The sequence below is a fragment of the Triturus cristatus genome, chromosome 3_1, assembly GCF_964204655.1.
Source record: "Triturus cristatus chromosome 3_1, aTriCri1.1, whole genome shotgun sequence".
Lineage (NCBI taxonomy): Eukaryota > Metazoa > Chordata > Amphibia > Caudata > Salamandridae > Triturus > Triturus cristatus.
The window spans coordinates 212,919,810-212,941,942 of NC_140583.1; the positions used below are offsets into that span (position 1 = coordinate 212,919,810).

At 47.5% G+C, this 22,133-nt stretch overlaps 1 protein-coding gene across 3 annotated transcripts in view; it reads left to right on the plus strand.

The window, feature by feature from the left end:
• The window catches only part of SCAPER (S-phase cyclin A associated protein in the ER), a 3,109,515-nt gene that overhangs the window by 527,085 nt on the left and 2,560,297 nt on the right, over positions 1 to 22,133 (plus strand). For all 3 annotated transcript variants that reach the window (XM_085643688.1, XM_085643687.1, XM_085643686.1), the window contains exon 5: positions 450 to 647. In XM_085643688.1, coding sequence (XP_085499814.1) covers positions 450 to 647 — 198 coding nt within the window. The remainder of the gene's footprint in view (positions 1 to 449; positions 648 to 22,133) is intronic.

Here is a 22,133-nt window from a genome sequence, read left to right on the forward strand (position 1 = left end):
ATGCATCAATAAAGTGTTGTGGTTATTTATTATTTCCTCACTGTTCGTCTGGAAAAATGTTTTACCTTGCATAATGGAAATACTCTCACAACATAGTTGTCTTAACTTAATTAGTGAGACTAATTAACCATGATCACATCGAAGTCACCATACGCTATTACACTACCTTTGGGGTGCTGAAAAATATTTCGTTTTGAAGCTTAGCAAAGTTAAAATCAGGTCGTGTCATACCTGATAACACTGTATGGTATCTGCAACCGGAGGTTGTGGTATTTAGATAGAAAATACAAAATTATTTCGTTTACGGAACACAATATTTGGCGAGTTTGCAATGGCAATGGAACAGTGTCCTTTTTTCATTATGTCTTTAACACTTTTGTGTAAAAATAAAGATTTATTGTATAAACTGAGATTGAACGTTGTATGCTAGTAGTTTTTCTTTTTTACAGAACACAGCACTTGACCTTAAAATAATGTCATCATCTGTTGGAGACAAAAACCTTGATAAGAGTCCAACAAAAACGAGACATCCTCGAAAAGTTGATCTAAGAGCTCGATATTGGGCCTTTCTTTTCGACAATCTAAGAAGAGCAGTAGATGAGATTTACGTTACCTGTGAATCCGATCAAAGTGTTGTGGAATGCAAGGTAAGGGTTCATTGTAATGACTTCATAACTCTACACAAGCAAGTAAAGACAACCACTTGAAATATTACAGTGTAATGCTTGAGTGTTTATTATCTTAACACAATAGACCTTAAAGTACATTTTAATGTTACCTCTCCCTTTCGGTTCTGATGACAATCCTCTCATTAATGTGGAAGCTGTGAAACGATATGTACACTTGTCTTGTACCATTGTTTTATTTAGATTAGTTTAATCCCTGAGCTGTAGTTGTAATTAAAAAATAAATCTTGCAAAAAGGCACCTTTCTTAAGGGGACATGCACTTAAGTTTGCTAGCAATCTACTCTGTGCAATTATGATAATAGCCAGTGGAAGTGACAGGTGTAGCACAGTAGCCCATAATTGCATGCTTGTGTCCTATCAGCTAGCGCTCTAAACTGGTGAACTTACTGTTGTGTGTGACTTTCTGGAAGATTATAGACTTATTTGTTTTTGCATCATTTTATTGGCAAATGTACTTAAAACTAAAAATTCTGTTAGAATTCGTTCAAAGTATAATTTAGTCTCTTACATAGGAGGTGGTACTTTTAATTCTATGTCAGGCCTGGAGGCGAGGATTATGCCTTCTTTCTTCACTTTATTGGTATATAGCAGCATTAAGGTTTAACAAAAGACTACATTTCCCATGACCCATAGGGAAAAGATAGTCAAAACAAAACACATGAAACATCCAATCCGAGACAGGGAACCAATGCCCAATCGGGGCACTCCAAGACCCATATAGTCCATTGTTAGTGTCCTCTCCTCCTCTTTCTTCGCTGCTGCGCAGCCAGATAAGTGCTCTTCAGTCTTTGCTTAACTGTTTGGTGCTTAGTTCTGGTGTATTTTACTGTGCTATTTTCACACGTGCGCGCTGTTTGTTGCCTATTTCTGTGTCAGTACTGATTTGTTCAGTTCGCGCGAGCGCTTCGTGGTAATCACATTTGTGGCTTCCACTGTGATTATTTACGCACCGTTTGTTTTTTTCCCTAGCGCTTACATTGCGCCTTCATCATTGTTGGTTATTGCCGCGGGAACGGATTTCCCGTTCCTACGAGGCGCTCTGCTGGTTTTGGCCCTCAGGTTCTCCCGCCGCCGGGTGGCGCAGGAGGCTGTGGGAGGCGCATTGTGCTGCTGGAATTTCTCTAATTTCAGCAGCGCGCGACGCATTTGTCAGGAGCCGCTGGGCTGAGGAGAACGCCGGTCACGGTCTGTACTCGGAGGCGAGCCGCGATTCACGCTCGCAGCCAGTTTATTGAACTATAATTAACGCTCTGTTCCCTTTTAAGCAAGTTACCGGGAATTTGAGTCCGTATTGCTACAGTTACGCCTCTATGAGGTCTTGTATCGGCCATTAGCTCTCACAAGGGACGTATCCCAGACCAGCTTTCTCTCTCCCCGGCCTGGGGATTCATTTGATATATATCTTCTACCAGCAGTTGTCCCCTGGGGCTCGAACCCCGTGAAAATTGTGGCATTACTGCCACCCATCTTTCAGCTGACACCCAGCTTTCTGTGAGGCCCTCTGTTCCGGCCTGGTGTTTCCACCTTTATTATTCTCTACTGTTTATATTGATATACCTCCCTCCTTACTCCCAGCACTATGGAGTACTATGATGATTACCCAGAGGAGGAGGAAGACCCTCTTGCTGACATGTCCTGGGGGGATGCATTCTATGAGGCTGTTGATACCTCTATATATAGGGTGGTGGATCAAGCCATATCTCCTTTAGAGGACAGGCTCTTCCGGCAGATAGAATAGGCATTCTAGCGCCTGGAGCTCAGAACCGTGGCACCCTCGCAAGATCAGTCCATCTCGGCACAAGACACCCTTGGCTCTCCCCCGTCTGAGCGCCCCAGTGAAGCTGGGGTGGATGTGGACGCTTTTGAGCGTTTGAAGCAAGCTTTCATTGATAGCCAGCCTGTGGTGCCCGCTAGGGAACCCCTGACTTCGGCCCCTGTCCTCCCACTGGGATGACCGGGCCCTTCCGGAGACCCTGACTCCGACCCCAGTCCCTCTAGGCCCTGGCTCCCGTCCTATCCTTCGCAGGCCCCTCAGAACACCCCTCTGGCTTCGGATATGCTGGACCCCAATGATATTGTGCACCCAAGCTCGTCGGACTGGGTCCTGGCCGAAAAGGTAGCGACGTACGTTGCGGAACATATTCGGCGCCTGCTCGAGAAGGAGGCCCGTAACTGCCTTCGGGCAGAATGCCCCTGCCTGTCCCTTGAGGGGAAGGTAGCCCTTACCCCGGAAATTGATCCCCGGATGTCAACGTTCCTGCAAAAATGTATTAGAGACCCATAGAAGGGCATTGACAGATCCTGGAGGGCGTGCCAGGACAAGCTCCTGGACGCCCTGGGCCCGGTCACTAAGATCCTTGACATGGCCGAGGAGGCTAAGGCCTCCGGCTCTATAATCTCCCCAGAAACCCTGTCCGGCTGGGCACAGAGTGGTAATATTTTTGGGCAATGCCAACTGCACCCTCTCTACCGAACGCCGCCGGTCCCTCCTAATAAAGATCGACCCGAAGCTCGTTGACCTGGCGGATTCAGAGGCGGGCGCCATGGCCCAAGAGGACCTTTTCGGCGAACCTTTCACAAAGGAGCTGGGCAAATTTGTAAATACCTTTACTTCTCTGGACAGGGCCCAGTCTACGATTAAGAAAGTTTTTCCCTGTGTTTTTTGAGGGGCCGGTCGAGGTAGGGGCCGCTCGGCCGGTCGCCAGAGCCATCAGACCAATCAAAAAGGCTCCGGACAATACCAAGACCAGTCCAAATTTGGACCCCACAAGAGGACGTCTGGGCAAAGGCAGAGGCTTCCGAGGAGGAGCGACCAACTCAAACTCTGGTGAGTGTTCTCCCTTCTTCCCCACAAAACATAGGGGGGCGTTTGGCAGGCTGTTACCAGGCATGGCTGGCCATCACACAAGACGCGTGGGTCCTTCAAACAGTGAGAGGTGTTCACATAATTCATAGGGGACCCAGTCAAAAAGTTCCTCCACGTCCCATTAATTTTTCTACACAAGATGCGGCCCTTGTGGACGAGAAAGTGACATCCCTCCTCCACAAAGGCGCTGTCTCCCTTACTTCCCCTCACCCCCGGGGGTTTCTGAGCAACATCTTCTTGGTCGACAAGACAGACTGTGGCAAGAGGCCGGTCATAAACCTGAGCGACTTCAACAATTGGCTAGTATATCACCATTTAAAAATGGAGGGGATTCACCTCCTTCGGGACGTGGTCCGTCCTTTCGATTGGATGATCTGTCTGGACCTCAAAGACGCCTATCTGGTGATCCCGATCTTTCCACCTCACCGTCGTTTCCTGCAGTTTATCTGGCGCCACCAGTTCACAGCCCTTCCTTTCGGGCTCTCTTCCGCACCTTGGTGTTTCACCAAAGTGCTCAAACCGGTGGTGGAATTCCTAAGATCGCGGGATGTCAGGTTGATTGTGTATCTCGACGACCTTCTCCTGATGGCTCCCTGCCCCCGTCAGCTGACGGAACATCTTCAGATGGCAGTGACTCTGCTCCAAGATCTCGGCTTTGTGGTGAACGAGAAAGTCTCTATTACAGCCAACTCAGTCCGTTACCTTCTTGGGGTTCGTCATCGACTCCACGGTTTCCACACTCAGTCTGCCGACCAGAAAGGTTGCCAAAATTCATCACGAGTTGCGTCGTGTCCTGGCCAAACAACAGGTATCCCTTCGACAGCTAGCCCGAGTGGTGGGACTGCTGTCAGCCTCCACTACAGGGCCCTCCAGCGCCTCAAGACATACTTTCTCAGCAAAGGGTATTCGTACTTTCACAATGTCGTCTTATCCAACGAAGCGAGGGGCGAGATCCACTGGTGGTTGGACCATATGGAGGCCTGGAATGGCAGAGCGATCTTCGGGTCGGCTCCAGATCTGGTTATCAAATCTGATGCTAGCAGGCTCGGCTGGGGGGCACGGTCCGGAGACCTCTCTATGGGAGGGTTGTGGTCTCCCGCAGAACAGAAGTTACATATAAACTGTCTAGAGCTCCTGGCGGGTTCCTTCGCCGTGTGGTGCTGGACGAGAGATTCAGTACCGTCGTGTGTTCTCCCGAAAATGGACAACGTCTCAGCAGTACGCTACATAAATCATCTTGGGGGCACCAGGTCGAAAGCCCTCTCAGACCTGGCGGCGAGTTTTTGGTAGTATTGTCTAGACAGCCAGGTTTCAGTCACAGCGGAGTACCTGCCAGGTCGGGACAACGTGGAAGCGGATTTCCAGTCTCTACATTTCCGAGACTCCAGTCTCTGGAAACTGAAACAGACGGTTTTTGCATCTCTCCACGACCTCTGGGGTCCATTCACAGTGGACTTGTTTGCGTCCAGGCTGGACCATCAACTTCCGTGGTTTTTCAGCTGGAGGCCCCATCCTTTAGCGGCGGCCACGGACGCATTCCTCCAGGATTGGAGCAAGGAGCAGGCCTATGCGTTCCCTCCATTCGCGATGATCACCCGGTTGACGGCTCACGTCCGCAGACAGTCGGCGGATCTGGTCCTACTTACCCCTCTTTGGAGGTCTCAAGTGTGGTTTCCGGTTCTTCTGGAACTTTCTTGGGATTTTCCAATCCTACTCCCCCGGTTTCCGACTCTTCTCACGGGTCCGGACGGGTCTCCACATCCGCATGTGACCATGAATTCACTGTGGCTCATGGCGTGGAGGATTTCAGGGACAGATGGCAAGCCCCGGGCCTTTCGCGAGCGGCTGAAGTCCTCATCTCCAAGGCTTGGGCAGACAGTACCGTCAAGAGGTATCGGTCCGCGTGGGGCAAATGGTCCCGTTGGTGTTTGCGAAGGGGTGCCGATCCCTTGGTTGCAGACGTGGTTCACGTCGTGAATTTCCTGGCGCAACTTGCATCTGACGGATTGGCCTATTGTTCTATCAACACCTTTAGGTCAGCCATTTCATCAGGCCATGTCCCGGTCAGTGGCTCCCCCCATGGGCGACCACCCTATGGTGTATAGACTCTTGCGTGGCATCCGTCTTTCTTTACCTCCGGAGCCGCGGTATTCTGCATTGTGGGACGTTAACCAGGTTTTGAACCTATTTCTCTCCTGGCAACCTAACAGGTTCCTCCCAAGGAAGGAGCTTTCTGCGAAGCTAGCAATGCTTTTTTGTCTGGTATCTTGCAGGAGGGTCTCTGATGTGCGAGCCCTTGATATCACTGGCCCAGTGGTCACTCCAGATGGGGTGACGTTTACTCTACTTTGACGTTCAAAATGCCACACCAGGGTCATTTCTTACCCGGAGTTTCCCAACTCGCCGAAACTCTGTGTGGTTCGTTGCCTCAAGGCGTACGAAGAGATGACTGAGGAGTTTCGTCCTCCGGGGGAACGTCAAATCCTTATCGCACTTCGGAAACCCTTTAAAGCGGTTTCCTCACCCACTATTGCCAGATGGGTTCGTTGGGTGATGCAAAAAGCTGGTATCAGTCTCTGCCACTTTGGGGCGCACTCTGCAAGAGGAGCCATGGCCTCTAAAGCTTTCGGCTTGGGTGCCCGCTTAGAAGATATCCTCAATGCGGCTGATTGGTCTTCAGACTCCACCTTCAAAAGGTTTTACTTCAAGCCGATTCTTAATATGGCTTATTTGGTTGTGGGCAAGCTTTGAACAAGCATAATCCTCGCCTCCAGTCCTGACATAGAATGAACAATTTCCTAGCTAATGTAACGGAAAGTTTCAATTCTATTAAGGACTCGGAGGCAAGGATTATCCCGCCCTGTGCTCCTGGAGGAGGACCCTCCCCATACTGCAGTAAGTACCTTTTTTCACCAGTTCTCTGTTCCTGTTCTCATTTGATGTGCTTAAATTGCAGGTTGCTAGGTCTATTCCTCCGGTAATACGTCCTTGTCGTTGCAGGTTCTGACGCTAACAAGCAGGACACCTGAGGAGGAGGAGTGGGCTGTCTTCACGCTCCAAAAGAGGAGGAGAGGACACTAACAATGGACTATATGGGTCTTGAAGTGCCCTGATTGTACATTGGTTCCCTGTCTCGGATTGGTTGTTTCATGTGTTTTGTTTTGACTACCTTTTCCCTATGGTTCATGGGAAATGTAGTCTTTTGTTAAACCTTAATGCTGCTATATGCCAATAAAGTGAAGAAAGAAGGCATAATCCTCGCCTCAGAGTCCTTAATAGAATTGAAACTTTCCGTTACGTTAGCTAGGAAATGTTTCATCAAGTCCCGCAACATGCAAACAATTGTGTGCTTATTTTCTCGCATGGGCAAATGATCATGTCAAAACAATAGCCAGCCCCAGCTCATTTGCAAACACACAGGTTTCTGTTCATTTCCCCCAAGTTGTGCATATTTGTGGGCATCCTCTGGCTGTGTATGAGGATCTCTAGTGACATACAGTGGTCCATTCCCATTACCCATCCTTCCAAGCTAAGTGGAGTACTATTATATCAATTTCTTGCTACGTCTCTGCTCTGTTCGAGACTAAGAATCTTAAGTGTATTGGTCAAGTTTATACTGGTTGGTTGCTATCCTGATCAGTTGGTATTTGTAAGAGAGACCATTTAGTGTCTTCACCAAGTCACCTCTTGAAGTCTGTGTGTTGCATCCGCAGTCAAAAGTGTTTGATCCGAGGACACCACCATACAGTGTGAATAAAGTCGCCGTGTTCCTCCTTATACATCAGGTATCTAAGTGAGCTGATTCACCCGAGATGCCATAAACACTGATGCGTAAGAATATGAAGTCTTTGTATTTAAGTTGGGTTATATAAAAATTTTTAGTTATTGATATCTCTCTTGAAACATCTCTGCCGATTGCCATTCTCTGTCTGTAAGAGTCCCCACTTCATCCTTCCAAGTCTAAGAGCATTGAAAGTGTCCAGTGTGTGAATTATTCGTGCTTAATACATATTGGATATCTTCTGCGATACGATACATGTCTCATCAGTAACTTTGCCTCCAGAGCACTGAAATTAGGAAGATCAATAAGATCTTTAATATAATGGTAAAGAGCGTGCTTAGTTATAATTATTTCAAAATTTGGTGTTTGTGCATGTCAAGGTCTTCCGAACATCTGCAAACGAGTAAATAAATGATGGTGCCCACCCTAACATCCCATAGTTTCGACATCCCAATATTGTACTATTAGCAAAAGCCCTCTAAGACGTTGACTTATTTTATTGCCTAACCAAAATTGATTTTTTTGCGAGCTGACCAAACCAGCCTATATAATGCAGAGACTGTTGCCATAATCTTATCACAATTTTCGTTGAGGGACGGTTGGATTGATTTTCCCACTGTATAGAAAGTACAGTGATGAGTTACTCCTATTGCCTATATCTCTGTCGCAAATGCTGCACGATAGTATGATGCCTTATCCACTGCCATGCCATCATCATGATTGTATTGGAATTTGGGACACCCGACCATGGCATTCCATAATATAGGCACAAGCCAGAGAAACGTTTGAATCTGGTGAGGGAGTTAAGGAATTCAAAGGGTATATAGTCTGGGTTGTTTTGGAGTTGATACAGTAAGATGTACGCCCTACCCTACAATGATGGATAAAGCGGGGACCAAAAGGCAAGGTATGTTTTGCAGCCTGCTGATCTGGGAGGTCAACACGTATTCATAGACAGCAGGACCTGTCCCAGGAGACTTTTCGGTCGGAGGCCCATTACAGATTGGCCTTCTTAGATTTGAATGGGTAGACCTTAGGTTTACAGACACTTAGCCTGATAATTGTCCAAACATTTGGAGTAATTGCAGGGCTCTGGGTCTAGAAAATCTGGGAAGTTATAGGTATATAAATAAATCCTTTGCATAAAGGGATACACTCTTTGCCGCCCCAGGGGTCCGCTCGAAACTCCTGGAAAAAAACTTGAACTCTAATCCACTCCGCCAGAGGTTTGATCAAGATGGCAAAGAGAACTGATGATAGGAGCTGCCTGCCTGGTGTCCCTATTATTGAGAAAACGTCCGAGGGCACTCCTCCAATCCTCACTCAAGCTATGGAATTGGTGTATAGGAGATGTATGTAGCCTCAGAAACTGGGTTAGAGATAGATTGTTTTGAGTAATGCAAAAAATATAGTTCCATGCAACAGAGTTAAATGCCTTCTCAAAGTAAACCTTTAGTAAAGCCGACCGGCCACCAAGGCGGTCGTTCAAGGCCAGGGTGTTTTGAAGGCACCTATTGTTGTGCTCAATGGATCTCTAGGGCATAAGCTTGGGTTGATATGTGTGGATTAAAGATCCAGCCATGCCTAACAATCTGTTAGCCAACACTTTGGTGATGACCTTGACTTCACTGTTAATGTAAGGGAATCTGGAAGTATAGTTCCTGTGGCCGGCAGCCTTTGGTATTAGGACTATTTCTGCTGTGCTACCTCTGATGTCAGCTCACCAATCGCTGTCACCTCCTGCAATATGGTCTTACGGGTAGGTATAGTGGTTCCTCCAATTGATTTAGAGATCTCAATGGGGAAGCAATTGGGACCTGGTAACTAACCACTCTAAAGGACTCCCGTGACTGGTGAAGGCTCTTCTTCCCTTATCTCTTCTTCTAAAATATCTATCTCTGCACCAAAAAGCGTCACATCGGGGTATCTTGTATAAACTCACGCAGTGTTACTGGATTCGTCGGGTCCTCTTTGGCAGATAAATGCTGGTAGTGCGCTACAAATGCTTAATCAGTCTGTAAGTTACTGATGATCAAGCGGTCCTGTGAATGTTGAAAGTGGTCAGTGTGTCTTATGTTTTCTTAACGTTGAGCTAGCCAATGTAGTAGCTTGCAAACTTTGTTTCTGCACATGATTGGCCTTGCATGCAGCATTACCCTCGCCCAATAGGCATTGTGTCAGTTTGGTTTTATGATGATGTATGATGAAGTAATTGTGTTAGTGTATTGGAGTTCTAATCTTTTGAGAGCTGTTTCAAGTCTAGTCACTTTGTCTAGCTACCTGTTGTCTGTTGTGTCCCACAATGTTGCCAATGGCTCTGTCTCTGAAGGCAGAGGATCACTGGGGAGGCCACTAAGCCCTGGTCATGCTCAAAGAACCCTTTGCCTCTTCTGATGCGAAGGCTTTGAATTCCCCATCCAAGATCCAACAAGCAATAGGGTACTTTACCTCACTCTGGGGCAGAGCTTCAGGAGGGATGTTCGGGTGTTACACTCTACTAATAAATTTATTTTCTGATGAATAATTGGGTACAGGTGCTTTAAGTCGGGTATAGTGAGGGGTCGATCGGATTTCACCTGGGATTTTTGCATACACAGACAAAAACGCACACACATTCTCTCCCTCTCTCTGTTTTGAAAGCCTCAAATGTTGGTTATTTTACAAAATACTCCTACCAATCTGGATTCCTCTCCCAATCCTCTGCCCACTAAGCCACTCTCATGCGCCCTACTTGAATAATATATTTTACCATTATATGCCAGCGTGATGGTTGGAAAATCTAAAGCTCGCGCCCCGAACCCCCCCCCCACAATCTTACTGAACAAGCCCCTGCTAGAGATCTGCATTCTGGGCAAGGCAATTTGCCTATGGGTTCTGTGTTTTAGGGTGCGTGCAAGCCTTAGAAAGCAAGTGAGGTCAGCACGCCTAGGTGATGCTTTACATGCTGCCTTGCTTGTCACTTCTGGAACAGAACAACGTCGGTGCAGAGCCATACAACTCCACCTACAATCACGTAAGACTAATTCTTTTGCGTTTCCGGATTCAGTCTGATACCTTCTGAAACATTCACAATTTGATCAATCTGCTGTTAGATTGTCTACCAGAAAGAGTGTGAAGGTAAGTAGCTTGAATCAGGAATAATGTAATGTAGTGGACTGCATCACAGTCAATTGAATTGTATCTTACTAGGGATGGAATCCTGTTTCAATTAGTCCCCACTAGGGCTGATCAGAAGAATCCTGCCAAAGCACTAAAATTAACTCCTACGTCCCCAATAGAGACAACCTGGCAGCCAAAACAGTAATGTGGAATGAAAATGTAAACAGTGATTGTCCCATTGATGGATAGTGCAGATATATTGCTCTAATCTGGCTCTTCCATGATCAAAACACAGTATGATTCACTTCTTATTTTTGAACGCACAACATGACCACAAAAATAGATTATAGGTTGGGTAATATATATGTATGTGTATGTATGTGTATATATACATGTATTCATTCATATATATATTGATTGAAAAAAACAAAGGTTAAAGCTTAGTTATAGTTAGGGAAACATATTTTCCCTATCAAACCAAGTTTAAACTTCACAAACTTTAAAAATTCTAAAGATATAACTTTCATTTCTAATTCATCCATCACCTTCTGTTTATTATGAGTAGCGGACCTCGTTAAACATACTTTTCAGCTTGCTAACCAGACAACACTAACCGTAGCTTTCCACTCTACAATGCACTGGGTTCTCCCAAATAATGATACTCCACTGTACAACACTACACTGTGCGAGGCTCACTGCAACTCTACTGCACAACACTACACTCGACAACACAGAGCTATACGACGCTCGACTGCACTGAACTCCACTTCATGCCACTACACTCTACACCACTCTGCTACACTCTACGCGATGACACTCCACACTCCATTTCATGACACTCCAGTGGACGACACTCCACTGTACAACACTCATCTCAACTGTTTTACACACCATTACACTGTTGTAGTAAAGTGTTATATTGTGTAGTGGCATGGTATCTCATATAGTGGAGTCCAGCATTGTAGACTGGAGCAGCGACTTGTGCAGTGGAAGGCATGTCGAACAGTAGAGTAAGGTGAAATAGAGTATATCAGAGTGGAGTATCGTCGAGTGGAGTGTTAGAGTGCAGTGGAGAAGAGTGTCGTAGAGTGGAGTGCTGTGTCATTTAGTGGAGTGGTGTGCCGTCGAGTGTCATATAGTGTAGTAGAATGAATGGACATAGACTGTAGTACAGTGTTGTAGAGTGTATTTGTGTTCAGTGAGGTAGAGTGTTGGACAGTGGAGTGGCATAGGACAAAGTATAGTACGTTGTGTAAAGTTTGATAAGGTGTAGTAGAGTGGAGTACACTGGAGTGGGGTAGTGTAGAGTGGACTCAAGTGTCATAGAGTGGAGTGCCATGTTGTAGACTAGAGTGGAGTACTGAAGAGTGGAGTGGCGTAGCCTAATGTAGAGTAAAGTGTAATAAATTGGAGTACAGTGTTGTACAGTAGAGTGTAGTGGGGTATAGTATTGAAAAGCTTACAGTGGCATGGGTTGGAGTGTAATAGCATACAGTGGGGTCCAATCGAATAGCGTAGCATGAAGTGGCATTGAGTGTAGTGTCATGCACTGGAGTGGCGTAGAGTACCATACAGTGGAATGGCACATAGTGCAATAGTGTACAGTGGAGTGACGTACAGTTTAATGGCGTAGAGTGGAGAAGCAGCCAGTGGAGTGCCATAGACTGGAATGGCGTAGAGTGGAGGTGCGTACAGTGTAAGAGCATAGTGTAGTGGCATTGCGTATAGTTTAATAGCATAGAGTGGAGCCTCGTAGAGTGGAATAGCTTATAGTGGAGTGGCTACAGTGGCATGGCATACCGATGTATGTGAAATTTTACAGCAATGTCATTTATGGCGTGCAGAGTAACGCATAACAGAGAATTCCGCTGACTTGCATTTCTCCAGATTTACCAATCGATGCAGGGACACGCATGGTGGCCACGCATTTCTTTGTGAATCTGACATAAGTATTGCATTACTCCTGTGTCACACAAGGGTACGGCAATCCAAAAATACAGCTAGGTATTAGTTATATTTTGGGCTATGGTGTACTGCAGTAACTTTTCAGTATATAATTGGATAATGGCTGTCTTCAGAGAATGAAAAGGCAGCCATATTGGTTTTACTACACTTCAACTGTGTTTGGGCCTTATATATAGGTAAGTAGTAGGTCCCTACCTATTACCACTTTTTAAAAGTGGTAATAGGTAGGGAAATTGTTTTCATTTATTTTAAAATAAGGTTACGTACAGCCACTTACCTCTGTAGTTAAATGTTGTCAAATGCCGCGAAAGTTCAGTGGTGACAGATATCACTCAGTTTAAATGCTTTATAACTTAAAAATACTAACCCAACTTAACTGCAGTACCCTGGTTCCTGGTTTAAAGTCTTTATTTTGATTTTTACATCATAAAAGACAATTGAAAGCAATAGAAATTAGACATACATAAGATAGTTAATTTAAAACCATCACAATTACAATTTCATAAATTTCAAAAAACATTTCAACGTTAAAAATAGAATTAAACAGTATGATAAAAACCTAATACATGAAAAAACCCGTTGAGAAGTTAAAAAACAAGAGCAAGATCAAGGTGTCTGCAGATATCTTGCTCTAATCACCCATGCCCACCCCAGGAATTTGGCTACGCCCACAACTACCACCTCAGAGGTATTGGTACGAAGCACCCATATAGCCTCAGCACTCCCTCCGACTTTTAAGATAGCGGCAAATGGGCCTAATCCATTTGCTTCTTGGAGCATAATAAGCTGGACATGCAAATATGAGATGGCCAACACTCTCCTTGTGACCAATGCACCAGGGGCAGAAATCACTCGCTCGGTTAGACCAGATCTTGGTGAAGGATCTTAAGGGCAGAGACCCTACTCGGAACTAGTGGTAGAGCTTTTTGTCAAGTGTCTTAGTTATAACGTTCCAGTAATTCTCCAGGAAAGGGTCCAATTTATGGGACAAGAACCTTCCTGTTAAGTTAGTAGAATCTGAGGCGATAACTAATGCTTGGCGAACAAAAGCCCAGTAAAGTGCTTTAAATTCCTGTTTTGAAGGAAAGGTGGTTGAACCCGGGGAAACCCACAGCTGATTAAGACCCATGTCATCCAAAATCAATTTCACTTCACGAAGCCAGGGTATACTACTAGACCCCCAAATAGATCTTACTTCTTCAAGTTCCCTAACAAAGAGGCTTAAGTCTGGGGAAGTGCAGATACGTCTCCACAGGGCTACTAAACTGTATCGAGCCATTTCGTTAATTGAGTTGCAGCCCATATCCAGACATAGTGGTTTGATTGGAGCTGATTGGGGGAGTCCTACCATTTTCCGCAAGAATTTATTTTGAACTTTTACCAGGGTTGATAGGTCCATATGCCCCCAGAGGTCTGCCCCGTACAATATCGCGGAGCTTACCTTGGTAGCATAGATCTTAAGTGCGGGTTTGACACGTTTAGTTAAGGAGCTTTTTTGCTCCTGCAGAAGACAACCAGTAAGACGAGCAAATTTTAGGTGTAATGTGTCAACCTGTGGTTTCCAGCGGAGACGGTAGTCCAAGGTTACTCCTAAATAGGTCATAACCTCAACTTGTTCCAAACCGACTCCATTCATGCTCACTGAGCTCCTAATAGGGCGACTTTTAGTTAGAACCATCAATTTTGTTTTGCTCCCATTGATTTTTAAATCGTTAACATTACAAAACTCCTCAAATCGGGTCAGTGCGATTTGCAGACCACTACGAGTCTTTGAGAGAAGTAAGGTGTCATCGGCAAAAATGAGCATAGGGAACTTGGTCCCGCCCAAAGAGGGTGCATCAGTGGGGGTCTTAGCAAAGAACTTGACCACCTGTTCAATGAACAACAAAAAGAGTGTAGGTGCCAGAACGCAACCCTGACGGACGCCACGTGTTACGGGGAAGCAATCCGTCACCTGCCCTTGGCCTCCCCACCTCACCCTAGCAAAACTTCCCTCATGTAATCTTACAATCATGTCCAATAATTCTAACGGCAGTGCCAAATTTCTAAGAACGGTCCAGAGTTTAGCCCTTGGCACAAGATCGAAGGCCGATTTCAGATCTATAAAGGCTGCGTAGATGGACCCGCCGCCCAACAGCACCACCTTCCAGTAGATCAGACAAAATCTGAAGACCTGGTCAATGGTGCTGGTACCTGATCTGAAACCGGCCTGTAGGGGGGACAGGATACCCTCCAACTCCATCCACCCCTGAACTCTGGCAAGGACCATCCTTGCGATGACCTTTTGAAGTGAATCAATTAAACTTATGGGACGGTAGTTTCCCGGGACTGAACGGTCCCCTTTTTTAAAAATGGGGAGAATCTCCGCCCCCTTCCAGGACATGGGGATCCGGGCCCCCTTGGCAATAGCGTTCGCTACCGCAGTTATATAAGGAACCCAGAGTTGGGGATTGATTTTGAATAAATCAGCCGGGATGGAGTCCATCCCTGGTGCCTTTCCCCTTTGGACCAGGCGGAGCGCAGACTCAGTTTCCAGTGGCGTGAAGTTTAACTCTTGGTTAGGAGTAAGGGTAAGGGTAATTTCCTGCTTTAATTCAATGTCGATTTCTAAATCAGGATCCATAAACTGGCCAGAATAGAAATCAACCCATGCTTCTGCAGACACATGATTAACTGGAGTTTGGGAATCGGGGTTTCTGCCCCACTTAACGATTTCCCAGAACTTGATCTGGTTGCCAGAAGTACAGGCGTCCAATAGGTCAGACCAATGTAGGTCATCCCACTCCTTTTTCGCTTCCCACTGAATTTTTTTGTACATTGAACGTGCCTCTTTTATATCGCTGGAAATCCTACATTTCACTGCTTTGACTAAACGACTATGTGCCTCCCTGCAGTTTTTATTGTACCATTTCTCACAGGATCCATATGCCTTTACTTTGCCTTGTGTGGGTGGAAGGGTTAAGAGGGCCTTAAGATTAGCAAAGCACCATTCGTGAAGATCACAAATCTGATCACTAACATCCATGGTGGGGGCAAGAATTGAAATGTCGCTCAAAGTCGACGAGACTACCTTCATTATGCTATCTAAAGGGGTCGGATCCTCCACCACCCTGGACCATCTGAGCCTTCTTCTATCGTTTGTCAAGATAGCATCACCTGTTAGATGAACAGCAGTTATAGACCTGCCGAATCCACCTGGGAGTCTCATGCTTAATGACCAAGGGTTGTGGTCACTTTCAGGACGAGACACAACTTCCATATCATCCAAGAGTGACCAATATTCCATTTTTAACAAGATGTAATCTATTCTACTTTTCCTCACCCCATTGTCAAAAGTGGGTTTTCCATCCTTATCAGAGGCCGTACGACCATTGGTTGCCCTCAAACCCCAGTCCAGACACAACCCCATCCAGTGTAAAGCTGCCTCAGAGCCTCTTTTAATATTATTCAAAGACAGCATCGGGATATTCCAGACAGTGTCCTCCTCAAACCCCAGGTCCTCCCCCGCATTATAAAGAGGCTCAAAGGTGCAGTTGAGGTCCCCTGCTAGGACGAGTAACTTGTCTCTCCCTATCCCTTCAAGGTAAGAGTCTAACACATCTAGGATACTAGGACAGCGCCCTCCAGGTTGACCACGTGCATAGATGTTAATGACTACAATATCCTGGCAGTTATCCTTACTTAATCTAATTCCCAAGAGGTCCGGGTTATCCAGAACAATTTCCATTGGTCGGTAGCCGATGGACTGTTTAACCCAGATCACTAACCCCCCCGATGCTCGACCTTTATTGCCCCTTATTGCTGGTTTAAAAAAATTTAGGAACCCGGCCCTATGAATTGGATCAGGGGCCCAGCTCTCCTGGAACAGTAGGATATCAAAAGTATCAATAAAATCCAGCCAGTCCTCTGAAGCCATACGCCCCTTCAGCCCTGCTACATTCCATGATGCTAATTTGAGTGTCACGACCTGACTGGGTGTTGTTGTGCTATGCATGCTACAATGATCCACTCCCAAAGATGAGACTATATTGAATTGGGAACCCACCACCATGTTGTCATCTTGATGATGATATGCAGAGTCCATCACCTTCTCCTTCTCCATGATGGCACCCCCCTGGATAGATACCTCAGTACAGACTCTGTCAGCCCCACCCACTTGGTTACCCAGAACACTCCCGCTGCCAGCTACCGGGTGAAGTCAATCGATACACTCCAGGCCAGAGAGGGATTCGTAGCGATTAGACAATAAAGGGTACTGCGGGATGTAAGGTGTTCTATCAGCAAGATATTTCCTAACAGGTCTTCTAGGGAAGGTATGACTAGAGGGGAACTCGCAGGATCGTTTGGGATAAAAATACCCAAGGCCCAGGGTCTGCACATCACCCAACCTCCCCAACCTTGCTTCCCTACGCAGGAAATCTACCACCCAGGGATCCTTAAAGGATATAATGATGCAGTCCCCCTCGAGGTCCTTGGTACAGTGGCCCACCCATTCAACTCTTCTCACAAACAATATTTCAGTCGAGGAGGAGGGGGGAAGAGGGCGGTTTTTATTTAGCCAGAATACAACTTTTTTTCTGAGGTCCCCATGTGATTCATTTGAACCCTCCCTAAGTGGGGCAACACCTGTTAGAACTATCGTGTATGGGGTGGCTTCTGAAGGTAGGTCTGTACAGGGGGGTGCCCGTTTATTATCCAGTATTAGGGGTGTCTTTCATAGATTCACATGCCTGAATCATTCCCCGTTGTCGAGACGGGAGCCTACGGTACATAAAAAAGTAATGTCCTATAGACATACATAGAGAAAAATAGGTCTAAGGGTCTCCCCTAAGTAGCCTATCCTAGTCCTTATGTAAAAAGGACCAAACTCATAGAGCCAACCAATCAGCCATCACCTCCCTCTAGAACCTTCCTGGCAGAAGCCTCAGTCCCTCAGATTTTCTACCGCACGTTGTGCTAGGGAGTCTCCAACCTGAGTTCTCCTCAGGATTTCTTTCAAGCCAGATTGTTCACTTTTTTGGTGACTTTCTTCTTCAAGGATTTCAACGCAGACTACTTCAGGCCTCTTATTGCTGCAGTGAGTGTTTATTTCATCTACAACTCCTGGCATGTCTGAATCCCAGAAGAAAGCCCTTTTCAGGGCTTGCTCTTCATGTGGGAAGAAGAGGCTTCATGTGGACGACAAGCATGACCTATGCTTGTATTGCCTTTATCCGTACCACGTCCCTAAGGACTGTAAAATATGTAGGTCTTTCCCTCATAAGACCTTGAGAGACAGGGAGGGTCGCCTGCTTATCTGGCTGGACAGGCTCAAGGACAGAGAGAGTGTGGTGTCCTCACAGGCGAGCTTTTCCGGAACCTCTGAAGTCTCCCTGAAGAGGCCGAGAGTGACATCTCCTGGCCCCTCAGACGCTCCTCCTATGAAGACACACAAGAAGTCTTCAGAGGCAAGATCTTCAAAATCTTCAGTGTCTGACAAGGACTCTCTCACTTTTAAGAAGCCTACTCTGTCGGCCAGCAAAATTGCGACACCTTCCTCGGCGCAAAAAAGGCCATCAGGACATGTCTCCACAGCGACGACGACCGTGTCCACAACGACAGCGTCGTCAGTCTTCTCGTCGACGACGACTACCCCTTCATCATCGTCAGCAGGTACTCCTATCTCGTCTATTATACTGTTAAAACCGTCGTCGACATCTAAGTCATCGTCGACGACGAAGATTGTCCCGTCGACGACGACATCGTCGATGAGGAGCCCACAGTCGACGGAAGAGTCGACGACGAGGGCGTCGACGACGAAAGCATCGACGACGAAGGCATAGACGACGAAGGCGTCGACGACATATGAATCGTCTACGACCGCATCGTCGACGAAGACGTCGTCGACGAGGAAAATATCGTCGACGGGGACACAGTTGGTGAAAGCCATACCGTCGACGACGGTGTCGTCGACGGGAACGTCGTCGTCATCCATGGGTATTTCTGAACCAGCGCAGAAATCCGTACTCTTAGGACTGTCAGCACGGAAGACAGCAGGGGTTCCTGTTCAAGGATCCGCTTCTGGCAAATTGGCCAGACCACAGATTACACCGGAAACGACATCTCCAAGCAAGGTGCAAACCAATTTGCCTATGGAGATTCTTCAGAGTGAAGAGTCGGAAGAAGAGCTCTTTGAACAGGCTACTTCCCCTTCTGAACTGTATGTCAAATGTCAAAGCACGGACGAGGAGCAGGAAGATATGAGCGGGCAGGAGCGCCCCGTCCGGGAACAGGTTCGCACGGAGGTCACTCCAATGGTATGCCTTCCTCTGTCAATAGTTAATGACCTCAAATTCCTTATCCGGGACTACAAGCAACGTTTCCCGGAGTCGCCGGCGCTGGACGCAGGGGTCCCAGTGCCAACTACAAACCCACCTACGACAGCCCCACGGCAATCACGACCGGCTACGCAGGTCTGCCACGAGAAACCGCCACCTCAGGTGATAGTCATCGGATGAGGAGGCTGAGGAGATGGAAGAAGGAGAGGTCCAGGGAGACCAGTCGGACCAGGATGAGGAGGAGGAGTATGTGGCATCCTCACCACCTTCCCCACAACCGCGCCAAGCTGATTCACCGCCAGTGGATATTGGTGGTTTTCATAAGATAGTTGAACGGGCAGCGACGCGGTTTCATATGGTCATGGAGTCGACGGAGACTGAGTGCTTCTTGCATGACTTTAAGGAGCAGACGAAGAAGACGACGAAATCGATCCCTATCATCGACTTTCTCTGGGACCAGGGAAAGAAACTAATGCTGACACCGGCTTCCGTTCCTGCGGTTGTTCCACGCCTGGATAAGAAGTACAAGGCTCCGTCCACGGCGCCAGCTTGCCTGACTGGCCACCCGAAACCGGATTCGGTCGTGACCCAAGCGGCCCAGAAAAATTCTCGTAATCCCTCCTCTCCTCTGTCAGCCCCACCGGACAAGGAGGGCAGAAAATTGGACACAATTGGCAAAAGGTTTTCGACCACTTCGGCAATGACCATCAAGGTGGCCAACTCCATAGCCCTGTTAGGGCGTTATAACCGCCAACTTTGAGAGGATATAGCCCCATATTTAGCAGAACTTCCGAGCACAGTTCAGGAGGAGGTAAAGGCACTACTTTCTGAGGGCCAGACCTCTGCGGCCGAGATTATTGATTGCGCCATAGACGTGGCCATGACAGGCTTTCGTCAACTGGCTGGGGCTGCGGTCCTGCGCCGCCAGGGATGGCTGAAGGCAACATCGTTCAGGCAGGAAGTGCAGGAGAAGGTGCTGGATATGCCCTTCGACGGACAACATCTGTTTGGAGATAAAATTGACGAGGCGCTCCAAGCTATTAAGAAGGACACGGACACGGCTAGAGCGCTTGGAACCTTGCAGGCAAGGAATCAGTCCTTTCGGGGCAACAAATCTAGAGGCCAGTCCTCCTACAGAGGATCCTTCCAGAATAGGTCCTCGTATTCCTTCCAGAATAAGACCCAGTACCAGCAAAAGCAGCAACAAGGTCGGCAGTCGTCTTATGGAAGATCTAACTTCAGGGGTAAGAACCAAAAGAGGGGCACCGGCGGACGCCAGTGACCAGTTACTCCAGCCAGTCCAGCTACTATCTCCCTCTTCACAAATTGGAGGAAAATTGACCCATTTCCTGGAAAATTGGCGCATCATCACCACAGATCGCTGGGTACTCCAACTCCTCAGATTCGGCCATTCCCTAGAATTTACCACCATCCCGCCAGCAACCCCTCCCCGCAGGTTCCCCCACAAGCATCTACGACTGCTGCTCCGGGAAATATCGGAGATGTTGAAGAAAGGAGCGATCGAGCGGGTTCCATCGGCTCAGAGGGAGAAAGGATTCTACTCCCGCTTCTTTCTGATACGCAAGAAAGAAAAGAAGTGGAGGCCCATTCTAGATCTCAGGGCACTCAACTCTTTCCTGAAGAGTCAGTCGTTCAGGATGGTGACGCTCCAAGAAATCCTAGGCATTCTAGAGGAAGGAGATTTCATGACATCCTTGGATCTTCAGGATGCCTACTATCACATCCCGATACTCAGGGGGCACAGAAAGTTTCTACGTTTCGAGGTGGCAGGACAGCACTACCAATTCAAGGTCCTACCGTTTGGCCTCAAATCCGCTCCGCGGATTTTCACCAAGTGCCTTTCTCCTGTGGCAGCTTTCCTACGTCAAATGGGTCACCAAGTTTTCCCCTACCTTGACGACTGGCTGGTCAAGGCGCCCACGGCTGTAGGCGCAACCAAATCCTCCAACGCCTGTACCAATCTTTTCCAACATCTAGGATTGACTCTCAATCTTCAGAAATCACATATGTCCCCAACAAGAAGCATCACCTTCCTCGGAGCGACCTTGAATACGGAATGCGCGAGAGCATTTCCTTCAGACGAAAGAAAAAACAAGATCATATCGCTGGCCACGGCGGTGGCATCAAGGAAATCCCTAAGAGTTCGCACCTTCAAATCACTCCTGGGAATGATGTCTTCTTGTATACTACTCATCCCTCACTGCAAGCTTCGGATGCGTCCATTGCAGGAAGCTCTCACGAACGAGTGGACTCAGAGTACGGGTTCGTTCGAGGACATTGTGAGGATAACACCGCGAATATCCAAGAGCCTCGAGTGGTGGAAAGATTACAGGAACCTGTCGAGGGGACTGCCGTTCCTGCTTCCAGCAGCGCCACTTGTGATCACCACCGATGCATCTCTAGCGGGCTGGGGAGCTGTCCTTCAGGACCTCAGAGTAAGTGGCAAATGGTCAGATCAGGAGCAACGCCTCCATATCAATCTTCTGGAGTTGAGGGCTGTGTATCTAGCGCTGCAAGCCTTTTTACCACGCATCCAGAACTCCCAGGTGCTCGTCAGAACGGACAACACCACGACGATGCACTATCTAAACAAACAGGGAGGAACGTGTTCGCTCACTCTATCGCGCGAATCGCAAAAGATCTGGAACTGGCTTGTTCTCCATGGGATCACCCTCAGGGCGGACTATGTCCCGGGCAAGGACAACACCATTGCGGACGCCCTAAGCAGGCAGAAATCCCTCTCCCACGAATGGGAGCTCGACGAGAGTGCAATAACACACGTATTCTCAGAATGGGGAGTCCCAGGAATCGACCTGTTCGCCACCAGGGAGAACGCCAAATGCCCAAGCTACGCAAGCTGGCATCCCCAACCAGAGTCGCTCGGAAATGCCTTTTCCATAGGCTGGTTCAGCGTATTTGCGTACGCTTTTCCACCGTTCCCGATGATTTCCAGGGTCCTCAGGAAGATGAAGGCGGAGCCCTGTACCCTGATCCTGATTGCCCCGTACTGGCCGAGGCAGCACTGGTTCTCGGACCTTCATCGCCTCTCCATCAGGACACCGATTCGTCTAACACAGCACCCGAACCTGCTGACAATGTCCAACGGGCAGGTGCAATTCCCGAACCTGCAATCGCTCAGGTTATCGGCCTGGCTCCTGAGCACAGAGAGTTCTGTCATTTGAACATCCCGCAGGAATGCAGGGACGTGCTAGCAAAAGCAAGGGCGGACAGTACCAACAAAACCTACTCTCTCAAATGGAAACGCTTCTGCGTATGGTGCTCGGAGAAGGGCCTGAGACCACTTCATATCACGCCTGAACAGATATTGCCATATCTGCTGCTCTTGGCACAGTCCGGATTAGCGCATGCATCCATAAAGGTGCATCTGGCGGCAAT